The sequence below is a fragment of the Gadus morhua genome, chromosome 18 (genome assembly GCF_902167405.1).
Source record: "Gadus morhua chromosome 18, gadMor3.0, whole genome shotgun sequence".
NCBI classification, from domain to species: domain Eukaryota; kingdom Metazoa; phylum Chordata; class Actinopteri; order Gadiformes; family Gadidae; genus Gadus; species Gadus morhua.
Window position 1 is genome coordinate 19,452,487 of NC_044065.1, and position 26,977 is coordinate 19,479,463.

At 43.6% G+C, this 26,977-nt stretch overlaps 2 protein-coding genes and 1 long non-coding RNA gene across 3 annotated transcripts; all 3 read left to right on the top strand.

The window, feature by feature from the left end:
* The first annotated feature begins 9,802 nt into the window (after positions 1-9,802).
* Positions 9,803-12,042, top strand: LOC115531507 (protein asteroid homolog 1-like). Its single transcript, XM_030340827.1, has one exon. The coding sequence runs from the start codon at positions 10,768-10,770 to the stop codon at positions 12,028-12,030; it is 1,263 nt and encodes a 420-aa protein (XP_030196687.1). The 5' UTR covers positions 9,803-10,767; the 3' UTR covers positions 12,031-12,042.
* Positions 12,043-19,602: 7,560 nt separating this feature from the next.
* On the top strand, positions 19,603-25,954 carry LOC115531628 (protein asteroid homolog 1-like). The gene is made up of 3 exons (XM_030340987.1): positions 19,603-19,840; positions 24,566-24,709; positions 24,970-25,954. The coding sequence occupies exons 1-3, from the start codon at positions 19,603-19,605 to the stop codon at positions 25,086-25,088; spliced, it is 501 nt and encodes a 166-aa protein (XP_030196847.1). The 3' UTR covers positions 25,089-25,954.
* Positions 19,863-21,796, top strand: LOC115531508 (uncharacterized). The gene is made up of 3 exons (XR_003973895.1): positions 19,863-20,493; positions 21,300-21,353; positions 21,632-21,796. It is a non-coding gene; the product is annotated as an uncharacterized LOC115531508 (long non-coding RNA).
* Positions 25,955-26,977: the final 1,023 nt, after the last annotated feature.

A 26,977-nucleotide genomic window follows, 5' to 3' on the forward strand; every position in this document is an offset into this window, starting at 1 on the left:
ACATGTGTGCACTTTTAAGGAGCTGCTCATTGCATTTCGTTGTACTTTGTACAATGTAAATGAAGCTTTCTATTCTATGGAGGAATGTAGCTGCCTGACATTCTCCTGAGAAATGCTACTCGTCTTTCTTTGTGTTTGAGTGCACTGCCACAACATTCTGAATATAACATTAGATTTTTATAAAACATTTCATGAATAAAATATACATATTAAGACCATCAAATATCACACAGAAACACGTATAAGTATCCAAAATTAACTTTCTTTGTGTTTGAGTGCACTGCCACAACATTCTGAATATAACATTTGATTTTTATAAAATATTTCATGAATAAAATATACATATTAAGACCATCAAATATCACACAAGTATCCAAAATTAACTTTCTTCGTGTTTAAGTGCACTGCCACAACATTCTGAATATAACATTTTGATAAAACATTTCATGAATAAAATACATATATTTACACAATCAATTATGACATAGAAACAATTATCTGTGCGTGTGCGCTCCTGTGTATGTGCTTGTGTGTGTTCCTGTGTGTAGCTCATCTGTGGGGTTACTCAAAGGTTTTTTGCCAGAAATACCAGCCTGTTAACATGATCAGGTTTCAGTGATGAGCGCAAGCAGGTAACAATATTTCCGCTTGTGCTAAATACTCGCTCCGAAGAGGAACTTGTGGCAGGAATACATAAGTATTTCCTGGCCAAATGTGAAAGACGTGGGTACATCCTTTTGGCATCTCTCCACCATGTCAGAGGGTCCTCCTCAGGATCTAGTGTCTCAGTGTGGAAATAAGACTGGATCTCTAAAGCAATGGCTTGGTCCTGTTGTGGAGGAGGCCCTGCAACCTTATCTGCAGTGACCTTGAAGAAGCTGGCCAGGTCCTTCTTCCTCTTCTTACCTGCACCAGCATCCTCTGCATCAGCAGGCAAAGCAGCCGTTTCATGCGGGTTTTTCTCCTTAGAGGCAAACAAAAAAATGGGAATCATATTTAACAATTGTGTGTTAATATTACAATATTTGCAAACACATAAATTACTTTGTCTGATATTATTATAATAATTATTGTTATTATTATTATTACCATGGCATTCATCACATCCCTCATCTCCACTTTCAGTCTATCAACAATGGATCCACGGACGTCTTCGTCAACGTACTTTAGCTTGAATCTTGGGTCCAGGGCAGAGGCCACATCAAGTAGCTCTTGGGTTGTTCGGTCACTGTATTTGTCATTAAGATAAGTCAGTATGTTGTGTTTGATTGTTTTTGCAAGTGGTGTGTCATCCTCCTGGGCCCCGTTTCCCGATAACGATGGATCTTCGCTCGTACGATCATTCTCCCGATGGATCTTGCGATCCATCGTCAATTTCTTTGGAGCGTTTCCCGAAACTCCTCTTAACGTGAACGCGCATCCGCTGCACTCACGACGTCGTAGGATTGTAACTGTCTACTGACACGGTGCTGAAATGGGCTCCGTAGGAGGGGGAGACGCAGGAATGTCGCAGGAAAATTGTGTTAAAAAGGGTTAAAATATATCCCCATCAAGGACAACAGCAGAGTAGCCTACAAAAAAAATAGACTGCAATTATATGAATGCTAAAGACATTAAAACACAATTGATTAGGCTTAAACCGACATATATCAGTCCTAATCCTGAATGCACTGTGCGTTTCACGGCATTTTCCCCCCTGAAATAATTCCTCTTCACACCTGTGAATAACCCGGGAGACGTCCATGATGAGGAATACAACGAAGCCCACCGTCTGGCCCGGTGCATCGTTGAGCGCACGATCGGGAGGTGGAAGTTGCGCTTTAGATGCCTTCACAAGTCAGTTTTCGCCGGCCAAGTCATGCGCCGTGATATGTGTGACGGCTATGTTGCACAACATTGCAGCTAAGGCTGGGGTGGCATTGCTTGAACCGGAGGACGTTGAGGACGATGACGATGAGGAAGATCGGTGTGAGGACGGCCTCCCTCATAACTACGCGGCTGGTTTTCATGCGCGTCGAATAGTGATTGAGACTTTTTTTAACCCCCTCCACCCTCCCTCATGTCACTAAACATTCCCGTCAACTTGACCAATCCCCACAATATCCCAGCCTTTTGCCTGCTTCTTTGCTTGTTTTTTATATTTTTTTTTATTTCTTTTAATTTCTTTAATTTCGTTTTTTTTTTTAATTTGTTTAATTTAATTTTTTTTTTACATTATTTTATGCTACGTTTTATGAGTAGCCTATGTAAGTCTGCACAAATCCCCCCACTTTCTCTCACACATTTTGAGTGCCCTGCCTGCGCAAACATTTTCTGGACTGTCCCGTTTTATTTTGGCCATTTTAACATCTTTATTAATAAATTAATTAATAATCTTTATTAATTACCAAACTAAGAACATAAAGGCGCAATGCGTTTTAATAAAACGCATCCAATATACGGAATGTCCGATGGTGACGCCACTGAGGCTATAGCTGACGATGCTCTTAGCGTCCTACGAGTACCTACGAGCACCCCTGGAGTACTCGTTAGCTACGAGCGTTTTCAAGACGTTCGTGACCAACGATGCTTTCGGGAAACGCGGTGAAAACTCTACGATGCCCTTTCGACGCACTTCACGATCCACTTAGGCTAACGACGCTTTCGGGAAACGGGGCCCTGGTCTTTTAAGATCGAATTGTTGAAGAGGTGAAGGGTTGGTTTCACAAAAGACACACTAACATATTTCTCTCCTGAAAGTGCATCCGTGAACTCAACCAGAGGGCTTAGCAACTTATTAACAGCTTCTAGAACATCCACGTCCTGCCAAGAGAGTGTGAGATGTCTGAGTTTCCTGTCATTGGAAAGGACCTGAGCAATGGCCTTCTGCTGCTCAAGGACCCTCTCAATCATGGCCTGCCTGGACCCCCATCGGGTTGGACATTCTGTCTTCAGGGAGTGTTCAGGCAGATTCAACTGCTTCTGCACCAGTTGAAGCTCCCTCTTTTTTTTCCAGCTGTAGGAGAAACTGCTGACCAGTTTCTTGCAGACCCCCATTGCACGGCTGATCCTTGGATCCTTCATTGCCTTCTCTAAAATAACAAAAATAAAATAAAAACATATTTAGTATCACATTAGCTAACAGCACTTTAAAAATCACAATAAATAGTCCTACAATCTCCCATATTTTACGAGGTACAAATTTATTTGATTAAGTTTGAAATCAAAATGTGTTGCCTTTACTTACTAGATCATGTATGAAACACAATCATGAGGCAACGCAAGCGTGATCTAATCAAATTGACTTTCAAGCAAAAACGACAGCACAGCACTAGCCAATCAGATCACGTTTATGGCCACTCCTTAAGAGCGCGAAGCTAAAAATAACGTTTTACTTTTTATGCTTATATTTTTATAAGGTTACTGAGAAATAGCCACTGTACATTGTAAAAACACCTATTATTGTAACACTCATGGCATCTTTCGCATAAAAACAATCAAATTGCCTTTCATGCAAAATAAGACAGCATCGACAGATCACAAAGATCCGCTCTTGTGTCGGATCACGACTCAAGAGCGGGAACCGAAAAAAGAAGATGGTAGATTAAGAGCGCAAAGCTAAAAACAAACTCATGGCATTTTTCCCATATTAAAACATATTTGCTAGTACTCACCTATGGCCAGGTGGAGCCTGTGCCCGTAACATTGGAGCCTCAACCATCCGTTGACCTCAACCGCAAGCTTTATGTTAGCGGCATTGTCCGTGGTGATGCAGACAAGCTTTCCCTCTGGTAATCCCCATTCCGCCAGAGACTCCCTCAGTCCAAGGGCGATGTTCAGTCCAGTGTGGTCTTCGGGCATGAACGCAGTTTGGAGACATCTTACGTTCAGACAGAATTCTGAGTCGATGAAGTGCAGGGTCAGGCTGATGTATGGCTCCATAGTACGGCTAGACCAGAGATCGGTCGTCGCTGCGAAGTTGTCCGCTTTGGACATAGGCGTCGATTACGGGGGGGACGGGGGGGACATGTCCCCCCCACTATTTGAAATACGAATTTTGTCCCCACCAGTTTTAAAAATGTGCAAACCAATTGCGACTGAAAAAATCCCCACACTCAACCGAAATCCCGTCGAGTCTAAAATCATGCCATAGGCGCGCTCGAAGACATCATTTATTAGATAGGCCTACCTAATAAACCGTTGGAATACACAAGACCGGAACCCATAGCAACGCCGGTAAACAAACCCCGACTCCCGAGAAGCCCAATCCCTATGAGCTCCCCGAGCTACGGCCACCCGGAGCCACACAGAGCTTTTGGCCGTGATATTATATATACAATTATATCATATTATATTATATATAGAGCTCCGAGAGTCGCAAACGGCAACAATCACTTTCTCCTCCATGCTGCAGTACACCCCGGACTGCACTGCGCTGAGTTTGACAGTTGAACGCTGATTGGCTGTTACGTTACACATGTCACTCAGTGGCCACGCTGTTGAACGCTGATTGGCTGTCATCACGCGAAATTCGTGTCAAAGTTGAAATTTGTCGCGCCACAAATCCTCGTGAACGCGCTTGCCTGTGCACGGCGAAAGTGTGGCGCGACAAATTTAAAAAAGTCTATACGTTCACTTTGTATGGGATCTTGTCGTCCCGTTGCGTTTGGTGTGAACGCACTGGAGAAGTTTCAAGACAGACAGCCAAAATTGACATTTTTATTCAGAAAATAGCCGGTCCTTTTGCTTCCTATAAAAAGCTAAAAATTGGTTTACGTAAACTTTGCTGCTGGTTCTGTTTGCTCGTGAATCGTGATGACCTGGCCAAAGGTTACCCACGGTCCCAAGCGATTGTGATCTGATTCTGGTTGGTGCTCCAGTTAGTATGCATTGTATAGATTGCAGCTAGTAGCAGCTACACACGGTACGATTGCTATGCCAATGTGGTTATAGTTGGTTTTGTCTGATTGAGATATGTGACGACTTGGAGCCTGGTAGGCCTATCCTGACATAAATATGTTCTCGCATAACCTGTGTGATTATCCTAAACTGAAGGGGATTTTATTCGGACATTTTTCTTATGATGTTGTAACGAGTGAAGTCTACATTGGTCCTTCGCAAGTGTTTACTGGTGGTCAGGATTTGGCAGATGCAATTCTCCTCTGGGTGCTTGTATTTTTCTTCTTTTTTTAATGCAGCATAACATATGCTACCAGCAGCCCTTGCTCGTCTTCAAAAGGCTGATGCTCAGTACCTCATTTCATTTCGTACCCCCTTTACAGTCTGGCATTGTTTGTCTGGTAAACTTTGTTGATGTCAAGATAAGTGTTAAATTGCCAACACTGTTCTTTGTCCTGTGTGTATTAGTATTAGGCCTACATATCCCGAGCCAATACCCTGGTGTTTCCAACGCCGTTTTGCAAAACAAGCCAAAACACAAACTGTGGTTTTCAACTTTTATTGTTCGAATAGGATCTTCATAGGGCTGGCCCGAATGCCATTTTTCAGGCTTCGAATACTCGTTGGTTTTTCCGAGCGAATATTCGAATACTCGTTCCAGAAAAAAACACCATCAAAAACAACATTAATGATCCTTATATACTCCCTGGAACCGATTTTGACAGTATCTGCATATTTTGTTGAAGATTTAATAGCTTTTGAACGTTAATTAGTAGGCCTAAGTAGGTTGAAGTTCCTTCGTTTTTCCCCCGTGAAAGCGAACAGCTGTTGCTCTCCGTTCCAAATCAGCTGTTCTCTGCCATCTCAGCCCTTACGGGAGCTTTTCAATTCATCCTGGAACGTGCATCTTTTCAGGGAATTTGTACAATAAATCCATAAAAAATACCGAATATTGATTGTCTTATGTGTCCATATTATATCCATTATATTGACCGGGTATTCCCAAGACGCTCACGCTCTGCAGCAAGCCATTCACAATTGATTGGCGCGGCGCTGTACAGCGAACGTAAACAAACAACTAAGCTAAGGTTTTAAGTATTACTTTTCCTCCAGAGATCCCGCTAATGTTGTGTTATAAAGTAAAGGGAAACAAGATATATAATCTTCCTCCACCTCTCTCGCTTCTCTGCTTGGTGTCGCTGACGCTAGTTTGCCTCCCTCACTCTGGTAAAGTCACGTACGTGAAAAAAATAAATAACGAATCTCCGAATACTGATTTAAGCTTCAAATACTAATTTACCGAACCAGTATTCGAATATTCGAATAATTTCAACACCTGACAAATACACTGTAGAGCATATTGTAATGCAGCGTTGAATGGATGAATAGCTTACATAAGGGTACCCAGCACTTTTCAGACCACTCAAGCTTATGGTTATTGTCCCCACCGCTTCTAAAAACAAACTGACGCCCTTGGCTTTGGACACTACATTTGAAACTTGTTCTCTACATTTTAAATACATATTAGGCAGAACCACTCTGCTAAAATGGTGCCGAGATGGCAAAGCATACCGTGTGTCAAGGGCGTGGATTAGCTTCTTGAAAGCGTCTCCTTCAACTGTACTGATGGGTTGCATATCTTTAGCTAAAAAGTGTCCAATTGCGGCCGTTATCTTCTTGTGCTTTTCTGAATTTGGCGGATACGGAGTCTAATTAAACAGTGTAGATGGAATGGATTTCTGACTATGTGTTGATGGCGTGGGGGTTGTGGTCTTATCTTTTTGTTTTCTAATTAATTCATCGTGTATAACTGTGTTTCAGTCTCAAATGGTTCGACAAATTAGTGGTGTTGCCATGCGGTGCAGCTATCACTTTATAGCATATCCTGCACGTTATGTGGTGCTGCTCCTCGTCAGTGACTTCAAATCCGAAGTGCTCCCACACCATAGAAGTAGTTTTTCCCCTTTTCACGATCAAACGATGCTGTCCTTCCTCTGCCATTTTTTTTTTAGAATAGAGCTGTTTTTTCTGTTTTTGCTAATGATTCAATGCTGCTTGTTTTGAAGAATGCTGCTTGTTAGGTAGGCTAAAATCTTCAACTGACAAGTGGCATGATGATATGGCACTGGCAGGAGGTGGGACATGCCAGTGAGCCGCCAATCAGCAGCGTAGACCGATGACAGCCAAATGCACTGACGAATGACTCGACTCTAGGACAGGCTTTTAGCCAGGCATTCGTCGACGCACTGTTCTAAAATAATTATTACTTGCCGAGTCATGTTACCGCCGCAATGTTTACCTACCAATTTGCAAACGCTTACATCAAAAATCCATGACACCTATATTAGCTAGCTAGCTAGCCTCGCTGCTAAAAAGTATAACGTTGGCCTTCTAACATGCTCTCACACTCCCCCCTCATGGAGGCAGGGGAAGTGCTTGCCTCCAGTCTCTTTCACAGCCGTTTTTATGTAAGGTCAGGCTCAGCCATTCTAAATAGGTTCTACACATACGTGAAATAATACATTCCCTATTTAATGTCTAGAGAACAACGGTCCCAGCATTTCTCCATAGCAAAGTTAAAAGTCACAAAGCCATAACAAACACATGGCTAATAAAAATCATATTGTTGTTAAACAGAAATACATATACAAGATGTACTTGGCAGTTCTGCCTTAAAGAACTCTTAGTTAAAGTCTGCTATAGGAGCTTGTTATCGTTCATCAAACTGTAACGTTACTGAAACTTTAATATTCCACACGGTAGATCTACTCCAACATGTCTGTCAACAGTCGATGCTGCTGATTGGCGGTTCACTGGCATGTCCCGCCTCCTGCCAACGGCATACTTCCTGATGCAGCACGCCTGTTTGATTGTACTCCCTCTCGCCGCGTTGAATGCTTTCGCATGCGCGTCTCTTTCATAAACTATCATAAACTCTCTAGGCCTACTTTAAAACGGAAAATGTCAAATTAATCGTTTCAACTCGATTATACGAGTTTGGAGATCGTTTGACCCCAAAATCGATATCGCGATCGAAATTCGATTAATTGCACAGCCCTAGACTACAGCCTCCCCCACACATCTACTCTGCCACTATCTGACACACAGTTAGCAGACAGCCCACAGACCTTGAAGAGAGACAACAGCCCGCCCGACGGCATCAACACTGTGCCTTTCCCCATCGCTGATGCTGGCTTGGCGAGGAACGGCCATCCCCCTCCTCTGCATTCCCCCATCGATGATGACCTCCAGCCTCATCTCTCCCATAGCCACAACAACAACAACTCAATCCCCAAATGTCTCCCCCCTTTGCAATTTTCCAGCTGAATTTAAGAAACTGGAATATGTTGGCATCAAACTTGCATCTGTGTCAATGATAGCATGGCCACGTCATGGCCACAGGCTGATAACACCCAAGAGGATGGCGCCCCAGCCCCCCCCCTGTACTGATAGTAGTCCTGAGTATTGCTGAGACAAAAAAGGGTTCAGCTTTAGACACAGTATAAAGGAAGTTTCACATAATCTGCTGAACCCAAGGTTGCCTACTTCAAAACAGGGCAACTTTTGCATTCATGCGGTAACCACTAAGAGTAAACAAAGTGAAACGTAAGACGCACTGCTAACCTCACAAATCTCATATCTATTGCCTATAACAAATAATTTTTTAATGATTTTATTACCACTTCTAAACTGGATTTTATGTTTTTAACTGAAATATGGCTGGAACAAAATAACAGTGCAACCGTTCTGATAGAGACAGCTCCTCCCAACTATAACTTTTTTGATGCATGTAGATCTGGAAAACGTGAACACGGGCTTCCTGCCCTACGCCTCGGGGCAGTGGTGGATCAACGACAGGGTGGCGGTGCCCGAGTACATCTGGTCCGCCTACTGCTGCCCCTCCTACAACGGCAGCCTGCCCGGGGGGGCCCGGCCCTTCTTCCCCTCGTACGCGGCTGTGGGGAGGAACGACCGGGACAGCATGGAGGAGATCGTGCCGGTGGACCCCACGGCCAAAGGCAGCGTGCAGGGCTACGATATGAGGCGGCTGCCCCTGGCTGACCTGGAGGAGGTCCAGAGGCAGAGGCTGGCCCCGAACGTCTCTCTGTTCCAGGGGTGTGCCGGACCCCCGACCGGTGGTCCCCACCGGTTGATTAATTTTTTTATGAAGACAATGAATTACAATGAATGAATGATCTGATTTTGAATCCTGTTGATCCCGTGTTTTGATTGTTGAGGAGCACATCAATATTATAATGAATGTAAGGCATCCAATAAAACACCTACTTTATGAATGTTATCAAAATGGTTTTAAGAATGTGTCAATCACTCAGAATTTCACAGGTTTATTTCCTTCAACCAAATGAGGACAAAACAGAGATAATTGTATTTGGTTTCTAAAACGGAAAGGCTTAAAGTAACCCAACACCTTCACTCTCTGTCCCTGAAAACCTCAATCAAAGCCAGAAATCTAGGGGTTATCTTTGACAGTCACATCAAATCAGTTACAAAATCGGCATATTATCACCTTAATAATGTAGCAAGACCTAGAGGGCTCATGTCCACCGAAGACTTACAAAAACTTGTGCATGCCTTTATCATTAGTAAGCTTGATTACTGCAATGGTCTCCTTATAGGTCTCCCAAAACAAACTATGAGGAAGCTTCAGCTCGTTCAGAATGCTGCTGCTAGAGTTCTAACAAAGACCAAAATCGTTACATTGGCTTCCTGTAGGTCAGAGAATTATGTTTGCTTTAGCTTTCTGCTGAATCTTAAATACATTGCACTTTCTAAAAAGCTTTTTTAACTTTGCCTTTATTTTCTATTTGAATACTAAAATGCCTTTTTAACTTTCTATTTTACCCATATCTTTACATATGTTTTCTTTTTATCTATTATTTTATTTTATTGCATTACTGTTTATATGTGAAGCACTTTGAGTCTGCCTTGTGTATGAAAAGTGCTATATAAATAAAGTTGCCTTGCCTTGCCTTGCCTTCTATTGTAGGCATGGAGGAGGCAGGGGTGAGGGACTGGAAGGCCAGGCTGGTTGGGTTTGGCAGTGATGGCGCTGCAGTCAACCTGGGATCCAAATCTGGAGTGGAAGCCCGACTCAAACAAGAAGTGGAGCATTTGGTATCCATTCATTGCACAGCCCACAGACTGGGGCTGGGTGTGGTGGGAGCGGTTAATTGCGGTTTATTGCATGACAATGTTTATTTGTGAAGTATTTTGATTCTGCCTTGTGTATGAAAAGTGCTATATAAATAAAGTTGCCTTGCCTTGCCTTGCCTTGATTTTCGACGTTGGGACATTCCTGGCGGGAGTCAATGTTGTAAAACTTGTCAAACAAGTGAGGAACTTTGACCTAATATGTCAATAAACATTGGCATATGAATCTATTTTATACAGCCTCTTAACAACAGTGTGCGACTGTGTGGGGAAGGTCTTTGACTATTTAACAAAATATCATGGCAAAATACATTTTAACATAATATGAAAAGTAATTGTAAGATATCAATTTGTAAAATTATTATTTACAATTACAATCTGATCTGTAAAGTGTGTGGGGTTTGGCCTCGGTAGTTTAGGAGTGTCCAGGGGCCCCCTGAGGGATCCGGCCGTGCAATGGAGTAGTCTGACCGATGGGATTCATTCCCTAAATTAGGCCCACTATATAGGGCTACTGATACTGTTCACTCACAAACATCAATACAGTAGGCTATACGTTTTCTTTTTCTTTTTTCTATACGGAAATGAAACTTACAGAACTGAGGAGCCGCTCCCAGTGCAGGTATGTGTTTGTGTTAGTGTATAAAGGAGCTTGGATTCTCCCTGGGTGAGTCCATTGATTCACCACAGTAGTCAGAACTTGACCGATCAGTCACCATGGGGGTGAAGGGCTTGGTTACGCTAATGGAGGGAAACAACCGAATCTACCAAGACATCTGTTTCAGGGACAGCAAGTTACTGGTGGATGGCAGTAACCTGGCCTACCACCTGTATTTCAAGTTCTTCCTGGACCTGAGCCACGGTGGGGAGTACCTGGCTTACCAAGCTCTGGTTCAGGCTTTCTTCGCGAATCTGCACAACTGTGGAATCAAACCTTACGTGGTAATGAATGGAGGCTCGAGGAAAAGCGACATTCAACTGAAAAACCTCCTGGATAAGAACAGAAAGTTTCTCCAGAGCGCCCATAATATCGCTCTGAAGGGTAGGAGGGAGCACATCCTTCCCCCCCTCACCATTTCAGTGTTTGAACAGACGCTGCGCAACATGAAGGTGTCGCTGGTCAAATGCTTCGGAGAGGCTGACGGCCAGCTGGCTGCCCTGGCCAGGGAGTGGGGCTGCCCAGTGCTGTCCGGACACACTGACTTCTACATCTTTGACCTTCCAGAGGGGGTTCTGCCCCTGCATCACTTCCGGTGGGATGGGGTGGGGATGAATTTGGGCGGGTGTTACATCCCCTGCAAGCGATACACCACGTCCAGATTCTGCACCTTCTTCAACATCGACCGCCAGCTGTTGCCTGTCTTTGCCTCGTTGGTCGGGTACGACCAAATCGGCTTTAGAGAAGTTAAATGGGCCCAATTCCTTCCAGTTGGAAGACAAAAGGAGACCTCCCGGTCAGCAGGCCTGGAGGGCCTCCTGAGTTGGATGAGTCACTTTCAGACGACAGAAGACATCTTGGGAGCAGCGATGGCACTCATACCCGACATTGGTCAACAGGCACTGACGGAGGTGCAGACTGAGGTGCAGAAGTCCATGCTGGAGTACCGGCTCCCCAGCTCCTCTCTGCAGGGGTTCTTCAGTGAGGGTACCATTCCGCCTCTTCCCACTGAATTGTTGCGCTGCGTCCCCGACTGGGTTTGCACGCCCCTGGCCAGAGGTGCCCTGAGCGGTGATGTGTTGGACGTGCTAGTCGATAGGAGGCTGATTCTGGGGATCCAGGTGGAGCTCAAAGAACTACAGAGCTGCAACCTAATCTCGCAGCACATCCGGCAGGTGTTCTACGGGCTGCTGCTGGGCCAGGGGCAAGGTGTGGTGAGGGAAGTGGACCGGGTTGAACTGGAGGTACTACCGTTGGTCCAAGGAGCCGCTCAACAGCTGAGACTGGCCACTCTGCCCCAGGTAAGCCTACCAACTCCTTGATACCAACAGTTGACAAATAGGACAATCTATGGACAAGAGAGGGATAAAATAGGGACATTAGACGGCCTACATAGGCCTAGTCAACTCCAAACCAAAAATAGGCAGGGCTAGGCTAAACCGAGACATTCACAAACATGAAGATTTATTTTGTAACTTAATTATGGTTATGGGATAAATACCCCTATATACACATACATACATACCTACCTACCTAATACCTACCTACCTACCTACCTACCTACTACCTACCTACCTACCTACCTACCTACCTACCTACCTACTACATACATACATAGTCAACTATTATCTTGCGGGATCGATCAACAGAGTTCATTCGAACTCCTCACTTTAACTGATGCTGTCAACTACTTGGTTAAAAGGTCCCATGGCATGAAAATCTCACTTTGAGGTTTTCTAACATTAATAAGTTCCCCTAGCCTGCCTATGGTAACCCAGTAAAAATTGCTTTCAGTGTAAAGCGAGCACTAGGTATCCTGCTTGCCTTTGAAAAAATGGAAGCTCAGTGGCATGTACTACGAACCTAGATTAGTGGGTTAGTGAGGTAAGTTGCGCTCAAAGCCTGGTTTAGCTGGGACACGAAAGTCGATCTCTTTAGCGTCGCTGTATCACCATGGTGACTTGTGCTCTCAACCAAACCTGGTCAGGAGCAGGTTTTCAGCTAAGTCTATCGGGTTAGATCGGCGTGCCCAGCTTCCTAGCCCCTCCTTTGACAATGGCGTCACCATTACTGGGTGTTCCCGTGGACCTCAGAGCCCGTATCGTACAGGGGTCTCTCCGACAGAGGCTCTTTCAGGACCAATCCCTTGGCATTGCCTGCTGTGTTCTTTTTTGAAATAGGTCGCCGAGTCAGGATCGCTTGTAACTCATTTTATTTTGGTAAAGGTTTGGACTAGTCTCTATGAAGCAAAAAGGAGGGGAATTTTAAAGGCACGCGTGGAGATACGCTTAGTAGGACATCTGATGGATGCGTTACCTGGAGCGTTCTGGCCCCCTGTTGGGACTTTAATACTGGGCAGGCGTGGACTCAGTTATGTGCTCTGATTGGCTAAGCATGGTGCTGAACTTCCGCCTCCTGGGTACCCTATGTGTACTCTATGCTGATCTCTTGTGGCTATGTGATGGCATTGCAACTTGATTTGTAGCTATGTGCGGGAATTACACTTGTTTTTGTGGCCTTGAGCGTCTGGGTTTGTCGAACACCTGGGCCGCTCATATCTCTAGAATCGGTACATGAATGAATGGCTTCTTGTATGGGCCGGACGTCTCCCTAGGCTCAGGATCCCTCCCTAGGTTAGGAAAGAAGCCTCTCTAGTCGCCAAGGACATATGCGTCCTTGAGTACCATATTAAGCGCTATATAAATTTCATTTATTATTATTATATGTGGCCTGTTGGTATGAATGTGTGAATTATCGCACATGCATGAGAATATTCTTTATGAGAGATTCAGGTTCTCATCAGAGGGTATTCTCTATTTGATCGTCCTTGTTGGACCTTATGCAGACAATGTTTACCGTTGTGTCCCCGTGAGAGTGTGGTAGATTGGTCAGTCTTGAATTTCTGTGTGCGGGGTTCGTCTCCCAAGTGACGCGCATTAATGTGAAGCTTAAAAAGTCCAGATTCTCATGCATTTGGAATACTTATTCACCAAAGGTTATGGATTTATATTTTTGTGCTTATTTCGAACTTGAACCCATATTCTCAAGGCCATGCTGGTACCACATCTATGGGGGTAAAAGGCAAAATGATAGACCGGCGAGATTTGAACCCCAGTTGCTGCCGTTCGGGTCTTATACTGGGGCCTGCCCGTAATTCCGACGCCTCATTGTTCCGACGTCTCAATGTTCCGAAATAATTCCCATTAGATCGACATGCCACTATTCCGACGATTCAATGTTACGAAAACGAAACCCATTGGTCCGAAGGTCCGTTAGTCCGACTTTTCAAAAAGGAGGCGCATTAGGCCGACGGTTCAATATGCCGAATAGGAAAAAGAGTTTTATACTGTGTGTGTGTGTGTGCCCGTGTTGAGAATTATTAGACCTCCGCTCTCTGTCCATGGTGCTGCAACACCGTGTCGAAATGAAGTGAAGCGTTGTCTTTTTGCCCTCCAAAATTCATCGTGAACTTGATATGTAGGCCTAGGTTGTATTTTGGAGACAAAGACAGAGAGAGAGTGAGAGTGAGAGAGAGGGGGAGCGAGCGAGGTATAAAACTATTTTTCCTATTTGGCATATTGAACCGTCGGCCTAATGCGCCTCCTTTTCGAAAAGGACCAATGGGTTTCGTTTTCGGAACATTGAACCGTCGGAATAGTGGAATGTCGATCTAATGGGAAATATTTCGGAACATTGAGACGTCGGAACAATGAGGCGTCGGAATTACGGCATGGCACCCTTATACTAATCCACTACGCCTCTGCCGCTACCTCTCAGCGAATGAAAACATGTGCGATTAATTTCTTACATAGGGTGTATTTAAAGTGAATTCCCTAAATTATAGAATAAGGCAGGTTGGACGTTGCTTATCCATTTTGAAATCAGATTATCAATATTTTTTAAGTGTGTGCGTGTGCGTTTTGTCATGTAGGCTATAGATATAGACCGATTGACTTGGCTTGCATCCATTTATTTATTTATTTTTATATTTTTATTGGAAAAACACACAATATACTACAGTCACGGAAATACAATTTACCTTTTTCCTTTTTTTTTTTTAAACATGCATATGCACATATACACAAATACAACCAAAATACCCCCACAAAAAAAAAAAAAAAACACTGATAGGAATATAGAAGAAAACAATTAAATTGAATTACAGAGTACCGTGTAATAAACAAAGAACAACCCCCCGCCCCCACTCAGCTCAACATGACCAACACACATATTACTGGTTATTTATGCAATACAAAAGATACAACAATAACAGACACCCAATCAATTAGGTAGTACCTTTAAATTAGTGAAATAGGAAATAAAGGGTTGCCATTTGGAGAAAAATTTGACTGTACATCCTCTTAACGTGTACTTAATTTTCTCAAGTCTCAAAAAAAACATGACATCTTTGAGCCACTGGGAGATAGAAGGATATTTAACAGACTTCCAATGTAACAATAAGGAACGTCTTGCTAGTAAGGATGTGAAAGCTATAATGTCCTTTTGTGTAGGGTTAAGTGCAAGTGTAGGGTCAGGAATCCCAAATATAGCAATCAGAGGACAAGGTTGGAGATTAACCCCAAGAACAGAGGACATAATAGCAAAATAACCCACCCAGAAACCATTCAAGGAGGAGGCGAATACAAGAGATACATTTATCACCAAATCCGAATTTCTTCAGAACTGCAAACAAGTACTCCCACTCTACCCTATCGAATGCCTTTTCAGCATCCAAAGAGATCACAAGTTCAGGAAGTTCAGCCGAATGTTTTGAGTAAATTATATTAAAGTGTACGGATATTAAAAAACAATTGACGACCCTTTATAAAACCATTTTGCTCTTCGGATATAATATGAGGAAGCACACTCTCTAAACGGGATGCAATTACTTTAGCCAACACCTTTACATCAGCATTAAGCAGAGATAATGGTCTATAGGAACCACATGAGGTTGGATCTTTGTCCTTTTTGAGAAGGAGAGCAATAGTGGCTTGTGTCAAGGTTGGTGGTAATAATCCACTGTCCAAGGATTTGTTGAATACTGATAAAAGCAGCAGTGCCAATTTACCAATAAAAGTTTTGAAAAATTCAATCGGAAACCCATCAGGGCCTGGGGCTTTGTTAGATTGCATAGCTTTAATGGCATTTGATACTTCTTCAAGAGAGAGTGGGGAGTCCAGATGCGTGGCAGTATCAGTACCAATGACAGGATTTGACAGATTCTGAAGAAATGTGTTCATTTCAGTGTTGTCTGTAGGAAATTCAGATTCATATAATGACGAATAAAATGATTTAAAAGTAGCATTAATTTCCAGAGGATCCATAGTAGTAGTGTCACAAGTATTTTTAATACTAGGAATCAAACGGGAAGTGGCCTGTCGTTGTAGCTGATGTGCCAGTAAACGACTTGCCTTGTCGCCATGTTCATAATATGAACCACGACTGTATAGTAACAAGTGCTCTGCCTCTTTAGTTGAGATAAGATCAAATTCTGCTTGCAACTCAACACGCTGCTTAAGTAGTTCGGGAGAGGGGTTCAGTGCACATCTTCGATCAAGGTTACTAATCCCAGATGAAAGTATATTAAGCCTAGCATCAATCTTTTTATTAGAGAGAGCAGAGTAAGAAATAATTTGACCTCTCAGGTAACATTTAAGTGTCTCCCACACCAATGAATCTGAGGAGGAGTCATTTTGATTGAAAGACAAGAACTCGTCAATAGAGTTTGAAATATGTACGCAAAAATTCTTTGTCTGCCTAAAGAAGAGAGTTAAATCTCCAAAGTGGTGGGCTACCTATATAGGTAGAAAATTGAATATCCAATAATAAAGGGGAATGGTCTGATATTACAATACCTAAATAATCAGATGAATTTACGCACAAATCAAGTGTATTGTCAATAAAAAAGTAATCGATCCTAGAGTATGAATGGTGCACCTGGGAGAAGAAAGAATTTTTTAATAGAAGGGTTACGAGCCCTCCATGGATCAATAAGACCATTCTGTTTCATAAAATCAGAAAACGTTTTAGACATAGCAGATTGAGTCAGATTGCGAGGATTAGACCGATCCAAGATTGGGTCAAAAACACAATTTAAAACTCCCCCGAAGAACAGCAGGTGTGTGTTCAAGAAGGGGATGTTACTCGGCAATCTGTTAGCGAATTCAACATCATCGAAGTTCGGAGCATATACATTTACCAACAGAACCTTTCTTTGCATTAGGGTACCAGAAACCATGAGGTATCTGCCATTCCTATCAGCAATAACATCAGTGGATGAGAAGTTAACTTTTTTGTTAATTAAAATGGCGACTCCTCTAGCCTTTGAATTAAAGTTTGAGTGGAAGACTTGACCTACCCAAGGGCAATGTAATCTATGGTGATCTTTAGTGCGAAGGTGAGTCTCCTGTAAAAACACTAAATCGGAGTTTAAACGTTTCAAATGTGCAAAAACCTTAGATCTTTTGATAGGATTACCCATACCTCTGATATTCCAACTGATAAATCTGAGAGGTGTCCCTGGCCCAGCAATGCTGGGATCTATATTGCTATTAACCATTTTAAAAAAAAAGAGAGAGACAAAGTGGGACACCCTCCCCCCAACATACCCCTAATCATAAATACACCCAAAGTCCCCATATAACCACAGAACAGAGGAGACAGCAGTGTTTCCCACAATAACCAAAAGTTGTCCACAATAGCGTTGAACAACCCGGAGACTACACGGAGCATGCAAAAGAGAGAAAAAGAGAGAAAAATCTCCCGCCGATTTCCACATTATTCAACAGTATACGCGCAATGATAAACATGTTACATTGAAAAAGCTCACATATTGTTTCACTCGGAGATCAGAGTCTTGACATAGCCGCTGGCTTCCTCCGCTGAAACGAAGTCCTTCTCAACACCGTTGTATGTGATGCGAAGTCGCACTGGATGCATCAGTCCATACCGAGCACCGTCAAGGCCACGGAGTTGGCGCCTGACCTCGTTGAATGCAGCCCGAGCCCGGGCTATCTTGGCGGTGTGGTCAGGGAAGACTGAGATGGTCAAGTCTCTGACTTTAATCTGTCTGAGCTCTCTGGCGCGGCGCAGAACGTCAACACAGTCACCGAAGTAGTGAAATCTGCACACAATGGCTCGTGGACGCTCACCGGGCTTGGGTTTGGGTTGGAGGGTCCGCTGGGACCGGTCCAAAAGCGGCTCCTTTACCAGACCGAACGCCTCCGTCAGTAAGGCGGCTACAGCTGTAGTGGTACAGGTGTCAGGGCCCTCCGGTACTCCCACTATCCTGATGTTATTCCGCCGTGATCTGGACTCCAAGTCCTCACATTTATTTTCCAGCTTGGCTACGTTAGCTGTAAGGGACTTGATAGTAGTTTTCATCTCGGCGATGTCATCGGAGCACTCGGTGAGTGAGTGCTCCATCTCTCCGACCGTACCTTTCAGCTCGGACGCGGTAGCATCGGTAGCAGCTCTATCGTTCGCCAGCTGTGTCTTCACCGCTTGTAGGTCGAGCTTGATAGTAGACAAAGCATCCCCGAGAGTGTCCTGAAGTTCCTTCTTAAAAATATCTGCAATATCTTTCCTCAGTGAGGCCAGCAACTCGAGCCTGAGGGCGGTGGTGTCGAGGTTAGCGTGAGTCGCGGCGGTCTGTGCAGGAGACGATGGCTCACCCAAGCACGCGGTCGCGGTTTGTGGACCGGGCCGCAGGTGCGTCTGAACAGTATTGCGAGTTTTAGAGTTTTTTGTAGACATTTTACGCAGTTCAGAATCAAACTTCCTAACCAAAAAGTAATGCGGAGTAAGAAAAGACAGAATATGTGACTAAAAAGCGCAGATGAATTACAATTTAAATCGAAATCGGCAGGAGCCTCCAAACTCACGTCCTACTCCATTAAAGCTCAGCAGCGCCCCCCTTGGCTTGCATCCATGACATATTGTAATGTTATTGCCTACTGCATATTGAGAACATTTAGATCGGTATTGCGCAACAATCGGGGGATGAGGACACCCCCGAATATTGACGGCTATTTCGCACACTGCCATCGCAATATATAGCCCAACATTTATAAATATAACGCTGTACTAGACACAAATGTATTTTCCACTTGCAAGTGATGGTCATTACATTGTAGTGAAACTAGTAAAGACAACACAACAGCTTTATGTTACGGTGTAACATGGCAGGCACTGCAGCTCTGGACAATGCATTACTTAGTCTGGCATTTCTCTTCACTGATTGGTTAGAAAGCTTTCAAAAACTTAGTGGTCGAGCAAAAAAGAGGGAGGGCCTCGTTTTGCAAAAGCGGCTAATTATCCGCGGCTGAGCAGAGCATCAGCCGCGGCTAAATGCGTCTAAGACACGGCTTAGAGCGTTTAATCCGCCGGCGTCCGGCTGGTTTAGCCCTTTTACCGCGCCATTCTAGGGCCGGATTGTGGCCATCATGGCGTTCCATAGCTAAGGGGAACACCCCAAGCTCCTCCTTGACCCGCCTCTCTCCTCCTCATTTGCATTAAAGCTACAGACACCGAAGCGGCGCGTTTGGGGAAAGCTCATTATGTGACTGGCTCGTAGTGGCTGTAATTCTGCACCATGGCCGAATTTCGGGAACGCCATGCCATGGGACCTTTAATAAATATCTAAAAGAACAACAATGATATCAAAACAGATTAAGGGGTTAGAAACAGCAGGCTCCCAGGCAGTATAGACTGGTTCTATCAGGCATTGTAAACACCCATTCAATTCTGTTTCATTAAGCAGAGGAAAGGTGGGTCACATCAACATTCATCAGCAGGGGAGAGTAGGTCGAACGGTGACATGTTGTGTGTTTAACCTATAGAGGGAGCCATTGAATGCAAAGCAATCTTACAAGTGGTGTTCTTGGTTATCCTAGATGGACATGTGGTTTGTTCCCACTTCCCAGGCAGACCCCGCTGTGAAGCTGCAGGTGTGTCTGGAGACGTTGGGCATGGAGGAAGGGACGCTGAAGGGAGTTCCAGCTCACCTGCAGCTCCCCGTGGCTGTGACACGCTACTGGCTGAGGAGGGCAAGCCCTGAGCCGACGATCCTCAAAGCTCTGCTTATGGTCATGGTCCAAGGAGAACTGAACCGACGGGCAGGAACGACATCAGGTAGGTAGCTTGCACTTGTGGTTAGGGCTGGGTATCGAATTTCGATCCGGTTATGGCACCGACCGAAATGCTCCGATCCTATCGAATATCAAAACATTAATAGTTTTCCGGTGCCGTATTTCGATACTCAATGAAATTAATCCCAGCCTGTCTGCCAATAGTAATATCGTTTTCAACTGTTTCTGGGTAAATGCTACGTCTGTGAGCCAATAATCATGTGGTATTAGTGGTTACGAATCTTAAGTCGCTGGTGATTGGCTGTCACATTTTCGGAGCGCGAGACACGTTTGTCTACTTGACCGTCACTATATCAAACTTTGTCAGCTGTAACGTCACTCTTGACGTTGTCATAATGCCTAAAAGGTCCAAAGTGTGGCTCCACTTCGCTCAGGTGGACACCAATAGAGCCAGATGCTCTATTTGCCAAAAAGTCGTGCTGGCGAAAGACGGCAACACATCAAATCTTGCGAAACATTTAATAATGCACAAGATTAACCTCCGGTCGGACAGCTGCTCCGTGTTTGACTGTAAAGCTAAGAAAGCTAAGAAGGACGACGGGACTTCAGTCACCAGACCGCCTCCTTCTTCCACATCGAATTCTCTATCGGCTAGTGACCGGGATTCAGCTGGGAGTTTGGCCAACAACATTACAGGTAAGGTTTATTACCTGTTGATTACTTTATTACTTTTGGTTTGAGCCATATTTTTGCTTGTGAGAGAAAATGATTAGCCGGCTGATCAACTGTAACTATCAGCTGATCGCGCGCATGTAACAGAGAGGCGTGGCGGGAGTTGCGTCAACATGACAACAGCTGTTTATCAAAATAATTTCAGTGTGGAACGCAAAACATTCCGAAAACGATATGAAAATGATAGTGTGGAGTCCACACTATCATTTATCACGATCTCCATCCACACTGTGTACTGAGATCGTTTTCATTGCGAATGTGCGTTCCTTATCAACTGCAACTGTCAGCTGACCGCGCGCCTGTAAACAGAGAGGCGTGGCGGGAGTCGCGTCACCATAACAACTGTTTATCCAAATAATTTCAGTGTGGAACGTGGATGCAAAACATTCCGAAAACGATATGAAAATGATAGTGTGGAGTCCACACTATCATTTATCACGATCTCCGTCCACACTGTGTACGGAGATCGTTTTCATTGCGAATGTGCGTTTTTATGTTTACCCGGGTTAGTGTGGACAGGGCCTACATTTGCCTGGTTTTACAGGCAGCTGCTTTCTAGGTTAACATTACGTCAGCGTTTATTTTACATGGACACTTCTGATCCGAATAGATTTCTAATCTGAAAAGATGTAATCCGAATGTACTGTAGGTATATGGCATTTACAAAAGTGGTAAGCGTACGTCCGTATGTCTCTCGCGCACAACCGTTATGTTGATCTGGACTTATTCCGCATGGAACTCTATTCAGATCAGAGAATTGTATTCACCAGCAGGTGGACGATGGGGACAGCTCATGCGATGAAGCCAGTTCAGCTGCAACAGAGGTAAATATTGTCTTGCTCATTTAATATTTTCCAGTTTACATATGCAACTAAATGTTAGGTGGATATTCAAAGCAATGGGGACAAACATCAAAATGTGACTTTTTTAAAATTAATTTATTTGAGAAAATAAATATCTCACAAGTGCAAAAGTGAATCTATTCTTGCAAAACCCCATAGCAGATGCCATAGATTCCATAGGTTTACCTTTACACTTTTCTCAAATCAATGAATTTGATCTATACACAACCTTACTCCTTCTTTTTATTATCTGCTTATAGAAACTGACAAAGCTGTCTGCGCTGGAGGAGTTGTTCATGGATGAGGACATAGAGGTGGGAGAGCGGAATTACCCAATTGCGAGCCAAAGGGATAAGGTGAAAGAAGAAATCCGCCACTACAGAGGTTTGCCATCAACTTTGTCAACTGTTGATCCAGTGACCTGGTGGGGGACATGAGGGGCACCCTACCAGCACTATCAAGCTTGGCTGCAAGGTACCTCTGTGTTCAGGCGTCAGCGACACCATCAGAGCGCACCTTTTCAACGGCTGGCGACACAATCAGCCAGGAGCGGGCCTGTCTGTTGCCAGACAAGGCAGACATGCTGATCTTTCTAAAAAAAAACTGTTGAGTGACTGTTGTCATGCAATTTGGACTCTTTGGACATTTGTTTGCATCAGTTTTTCTCTTGTTATTATTATTGCATTGTTATTTATTCATTCCTTATTATGACTGAGTGCCCTCGACTAGGCCCCCATGCCTAGATCTCTGTGTATTTATGTATGTGTGTATTTATGCATGTGCTCTCTCTCTCTCTCTCTCGCTCTCTCGCTCTCTCTCAGTTCTGAAAAATAAATTCTATAATTCCTAATTGTTTTTGTTGTGGAAATTGATTTTTAAAACATCAGGTATCGAAAAAAGTATCGTATCGAACCGGTATCGAAACCAAGGTATCGAAATTAGCACCGTATCGAAATATTTTGAACGATACCCACCCCTACTTGTGGTGCTAAGTAACCTCACTTACTCACTCACTCAATCAATCGATTTGTATGGTGGCGGGTGAATTGTGTCACTTCACCCGCCACTGTGTCGGGTAATACTTTCCAGTCAGGTCCGATCTAATTTGCATATTTAATACATTTGTCATACGGCGCTGCACAGTTCCACAACCATTACTGTCAACATCCGGCCCCCTTCTTCTTCTAACGCCTCTTTTGCTGAACTACGACTATCAACATCTTGGATAATATACCGGTAACCATTGAGATAATATGCTGGTATCAACATTCGGTATAGTATGCTAGGCATCGAACTACTAGAGAAAGCAAGCTTGTTGCGTTTTCTCACCGGAGGAAAGAGAACAGCTGAGGAGAGTGTAGGCCAGGTATATGTAGCGGATGATAGTACGTCTGTCATCCCCAAAATGAAGCGTTGTTTTAATGAGATGGCGAACATCGGACAGTGGGCAACACGTGACTGGCTGGTGTCTGACGGGACGAGCCAAACAATGTTCTGTGCTCTCTGTCGTAAACATGCTTCGGATGATACATCTGTTGCATTATAGGGGCAGAATTGAAGAAATTAAAAGGCCAGTGCACTGATAAAACAAATGTTCCTATTGACTTATGATGGTGGAGCCATACATGTTGTTTTGTTAATATGTCAATTTGTTTATTGAAAATATTTTGTATAGATGAATTATCCCCAAACATGTCATCGTAACACCTTTGAAATAAACATGACTTAACATGGCAGATATCTGTGTATTGTTTATCATATGCGGTAAGACTAACATTTTCAACTCCGTTCCTTGGTAGCACTTACTTACAGTAAAAATCACTTTTGATGGAAAAAATTATGTGTATGAAAAACACTTTTATTATCTATTGTTACTATTATAATGTTTAAAATTTTGTCCTATGAATTGGGAAACAGCCTAAATTTGTACCGGCTGCCGGGTTTGTGCCGGGCGCGTCATCCGTGCGTGGTCCACTCCAGGCCTGCGTGGCGGCAGATGATCGCGTCGTCCGTTGCCGGGCAGGTTTCAAAAAACATTCGCGCTCATGTTGCCAAAGACGAAATAACATAATACAGTTAACGGATCGCTAGATAATGTAATGTTTTGTTGGGTTCCTTAATAAACACACGATGTATCTTGGAACAGACATCAACATGTTGTAGTGTTTGAATGTGGTCGATAGTGTTTGAATGTGGTCGATAGTGTTTAATTATGGTCGATATTGTTTAAATGTGGTCGATAGTGTTTAAATGTGGTCGATAGTGTTTGAATATGGTCGATAGTGTTTAAATGTGGTAGATAGGGTTTAAATGTGGTCGATAGGGTTTAAATGTGGGCGATAGTGTTTAAATGTGGTCGATAGGGTTTACATGTTTAAATGTGGTCGATAGGGTTTAAATGTGCTCGATATGGTTTTTGTCTTTTAAATGTGGTCGATAGGGTTTAATGTTTTTTTTTTTTTTTTTATTTTTAAATGTTCGATTTTTTTTTGGTCTTCTCATGTTTAAATGTGCTCGATGGTTTAAATGTGGTCGATAGGGTTTACATGTTTAAATGTGGTCGATAGGGTTTACGTGTTTAAATGTGGGCGATAGTGTTTAAATGTGGTCGATAGGGTTTACATGTTTAAATGTGGTCGATAGGGTTTAAATGTGCTCGATAGGGTTTAAATGTGCTCGATATGGTTTAAATGTGGTCGATAGGGTTTACATGTTTAAATGTGGTCGATAGGGTTTACATGTTTAAATGTGGTCGATAGTGTTTAAATATGGTTGATAGGGTTTACATGTGGTCGATAGGGTTTACATGTGGTCCATAGTAGTGTTAAATGTTCTTTCCTCTCTCTCCACCTCATCCCTCACTCTCCACCTCAAGCTGGTGTGTGGTGAGCGTTCTGGCGCCGATTGGCTGCCGTGCATCACCCAAATGGGTGCTACATACTGGTGGTGGTTAGTGAGGTCCCCCCCCCCCTTCACTGTAGGCGTCTTTGAGTGTCTAGAAAAGCGCTAAATAAATTCAATGAATTATTATTATTATTAAAATGTACGCATATATTAAAAAAATATATAGTGTATAAAAAGTGACTGCTAAAAAAGATGAGTGGCTGGTGACCAAAAAAGTTCATTTCCATCTCTGGTATGGCTATGTGTATGTGCCTGTATGTGTGTGTGGGTGCATGCGTGTGTGTGTGTAGGCAGGCGTCTTTATACCAAACACAGTAACCACCTTCCAGATTGTGATGTGGCTCACAGCTTCAACCAATGGCAGGCCTGCCTGAAAGACGCCTCCCAGCTCAACCTGCTGCTCTGCAAGCCCCTCCCTGAACCCCACTTTGCTGGTGAGACAACAAGAAAGTACTGTTTCCATAGCAACACCATCATCCAGCAAATACTGTTTCCATAATTACAGCATCACCTAGCCAATACTGGTACATCACCAAGCAAGTATAATTTCCATAGTTACACATGGCCAGTACTGCTTAAATTGTAACAACGTCAAAAGCAAGTACAGTTTCCATATTTACATCATCGCCTAGCTAGTTTTGTTTCCATAGTTTTAAGATAAGACGCTTTATTAATCCGAGACGGGTTTGTCCAGGTTGTACAAGGGCAGACTGGTGCACTGGTGGCAGGAGCAGCTCCAGAATAGGGAACCAGAGGAGATACTACAGGATGACCAGTTCAGGATACTGTACAGGAGGCTCCTGGGAGCAGTGACCCATCCAGGCCCCGGGGCCAACAGGAAAGCTGGTGGGCCTGAGGCCCAGCTGAAGACCAGCATGGGGCACCTTCACCTCAACACCCAAGACAAGGAAGAGGAGGAGCTTGGCGGGGGTTCTGAAGTTCTTAGGTTCTGTACAATACAATAGGCGTGCGTGTGTGTGTGTGTGTGTTGTGTGTGTGTGTGTGTGTGTGTGTGTGTGTGTGTGTGTGTGTGTGTGTGTGTGTGTAAAAACAGACACCTGTAGGACCTGATCAAGCCAGTGATTGCTGCGACAACCTACCTATGGCAGCACCGTAGAGCAAAGGCGACTGACGTTATCCTTAATGACTGCATGTTTCCCACGCCACCGCCAGACCCTGGTAACTGTGAGCAAGTGTTCTATCGGAGAAAATACCAGTCTGTTCCGCCTTCGCTTGAATTGACCCGTGGAATGATGAGTTAGACATCACAGTGACTGAGTAAACGCCATGTACATCAGCATGTAGAATAGAGGTCATTGAAAAAGTAATTGTTAACCTGCAAGTGGATCAGATGGTCTCACTTATGAGACTCTGAAAGCTAGGCATATACCGAAAAGCATATTCAACCCCTGTTTGCTCATTGGTAAAGTCCCTATTTCATGGAAGGGCGCAGTCATTCACAGAATACAGAAAAAGGACCATGTACCAGAAGACCCCTCTACAAGGAGGGACATCTCTCTATTGCCATCAATATACAAAGTCTTTATGAAATGCATGCTTTCAAGAATATTGCCATGGCTGGTTGATACTGGAATTCTGTCTAACAAACAAAAAGCCTACATTGAGCGACAAGGCATGATTGAGCATGTTTTTTTAATTAAAGAGACCCTATTATACTACTTTTCTGGTCTTAATTTATTATTAATGACTCCTATAGCGCAACCTGACACGAATCACAGCACAAAAAACTATGTAGATTTTCGGGAAACTCTTCCTCTCATCTGGGCTCTTTCAGCATTCTCTGTCAACGCTCGGTTTCGTCCTTCTCCGCCCCCTCGCCCCCCTCCTGCCAACCCCACTCCGTTGTGATTGGTTACCTTCCGGAAGACCTGCGAAGGGCAGTCGAGCTCCACCCCCTTCTTTTGCGCGTGCATGTAGCCTACTACAGCAAAGGTAATTGGAGACCAGTGGAGGCTTCTCCATTGAGGAGAGGGAGGAAGATCCTCCCTAACATTGTTGAGAATAAAAAATGTAGATTGCCCAGACTATTGTAATGAATTAATGCCCTTAAATATGACTACTTTATTGCCTTTGAATATATAATGTTCGTTTCCCTGGGTAAAGGGACATTAGCACCCCCTATCGCCTATTGACAATTACTTCAGGGAGGAAGGTCCTCCCTCTGCCGCCGTTCACTCCCATTCATTTTACCGAAAGTACTGGCGGCCGGTGGATAACATGGGTTTCAATGGGAGAGAGGAGGAAAATCCTCCTCTGAGTGGGTGAGACCTTAAGACCTGCGTGAAGTTGGCACCCCATGTGTAAAAAAAAATGTAAAACTATTTCAGATCGTTTGTGCTTCGTTTGTGCACGACAAATGAAAATTGTGCTCATTCCGTTTTTGAGATATCAAACATTACATTTTGTAAACATATGACGCCACTCAGCACCCCAATATTGTCCGAATCGGTTAAAATGTGTCTCAATCATTTGTGCATCGTTTGTGCACGTTTGTGCACGACAAATAAACATTTGTGCTCTTTTAATTTTTAAGTTATTAAGGTTTCATTTTTTTCACTCAGCACCCCAATAATGTCAGAATTGGTTCAAATTGGTCTCATTCGTTTGTGCATCGTTTGTGCACGTTTGTGCACGACAAATAAACATTTGTGCTCTTTTAATTTTTAAGTTATTAAGGTTTC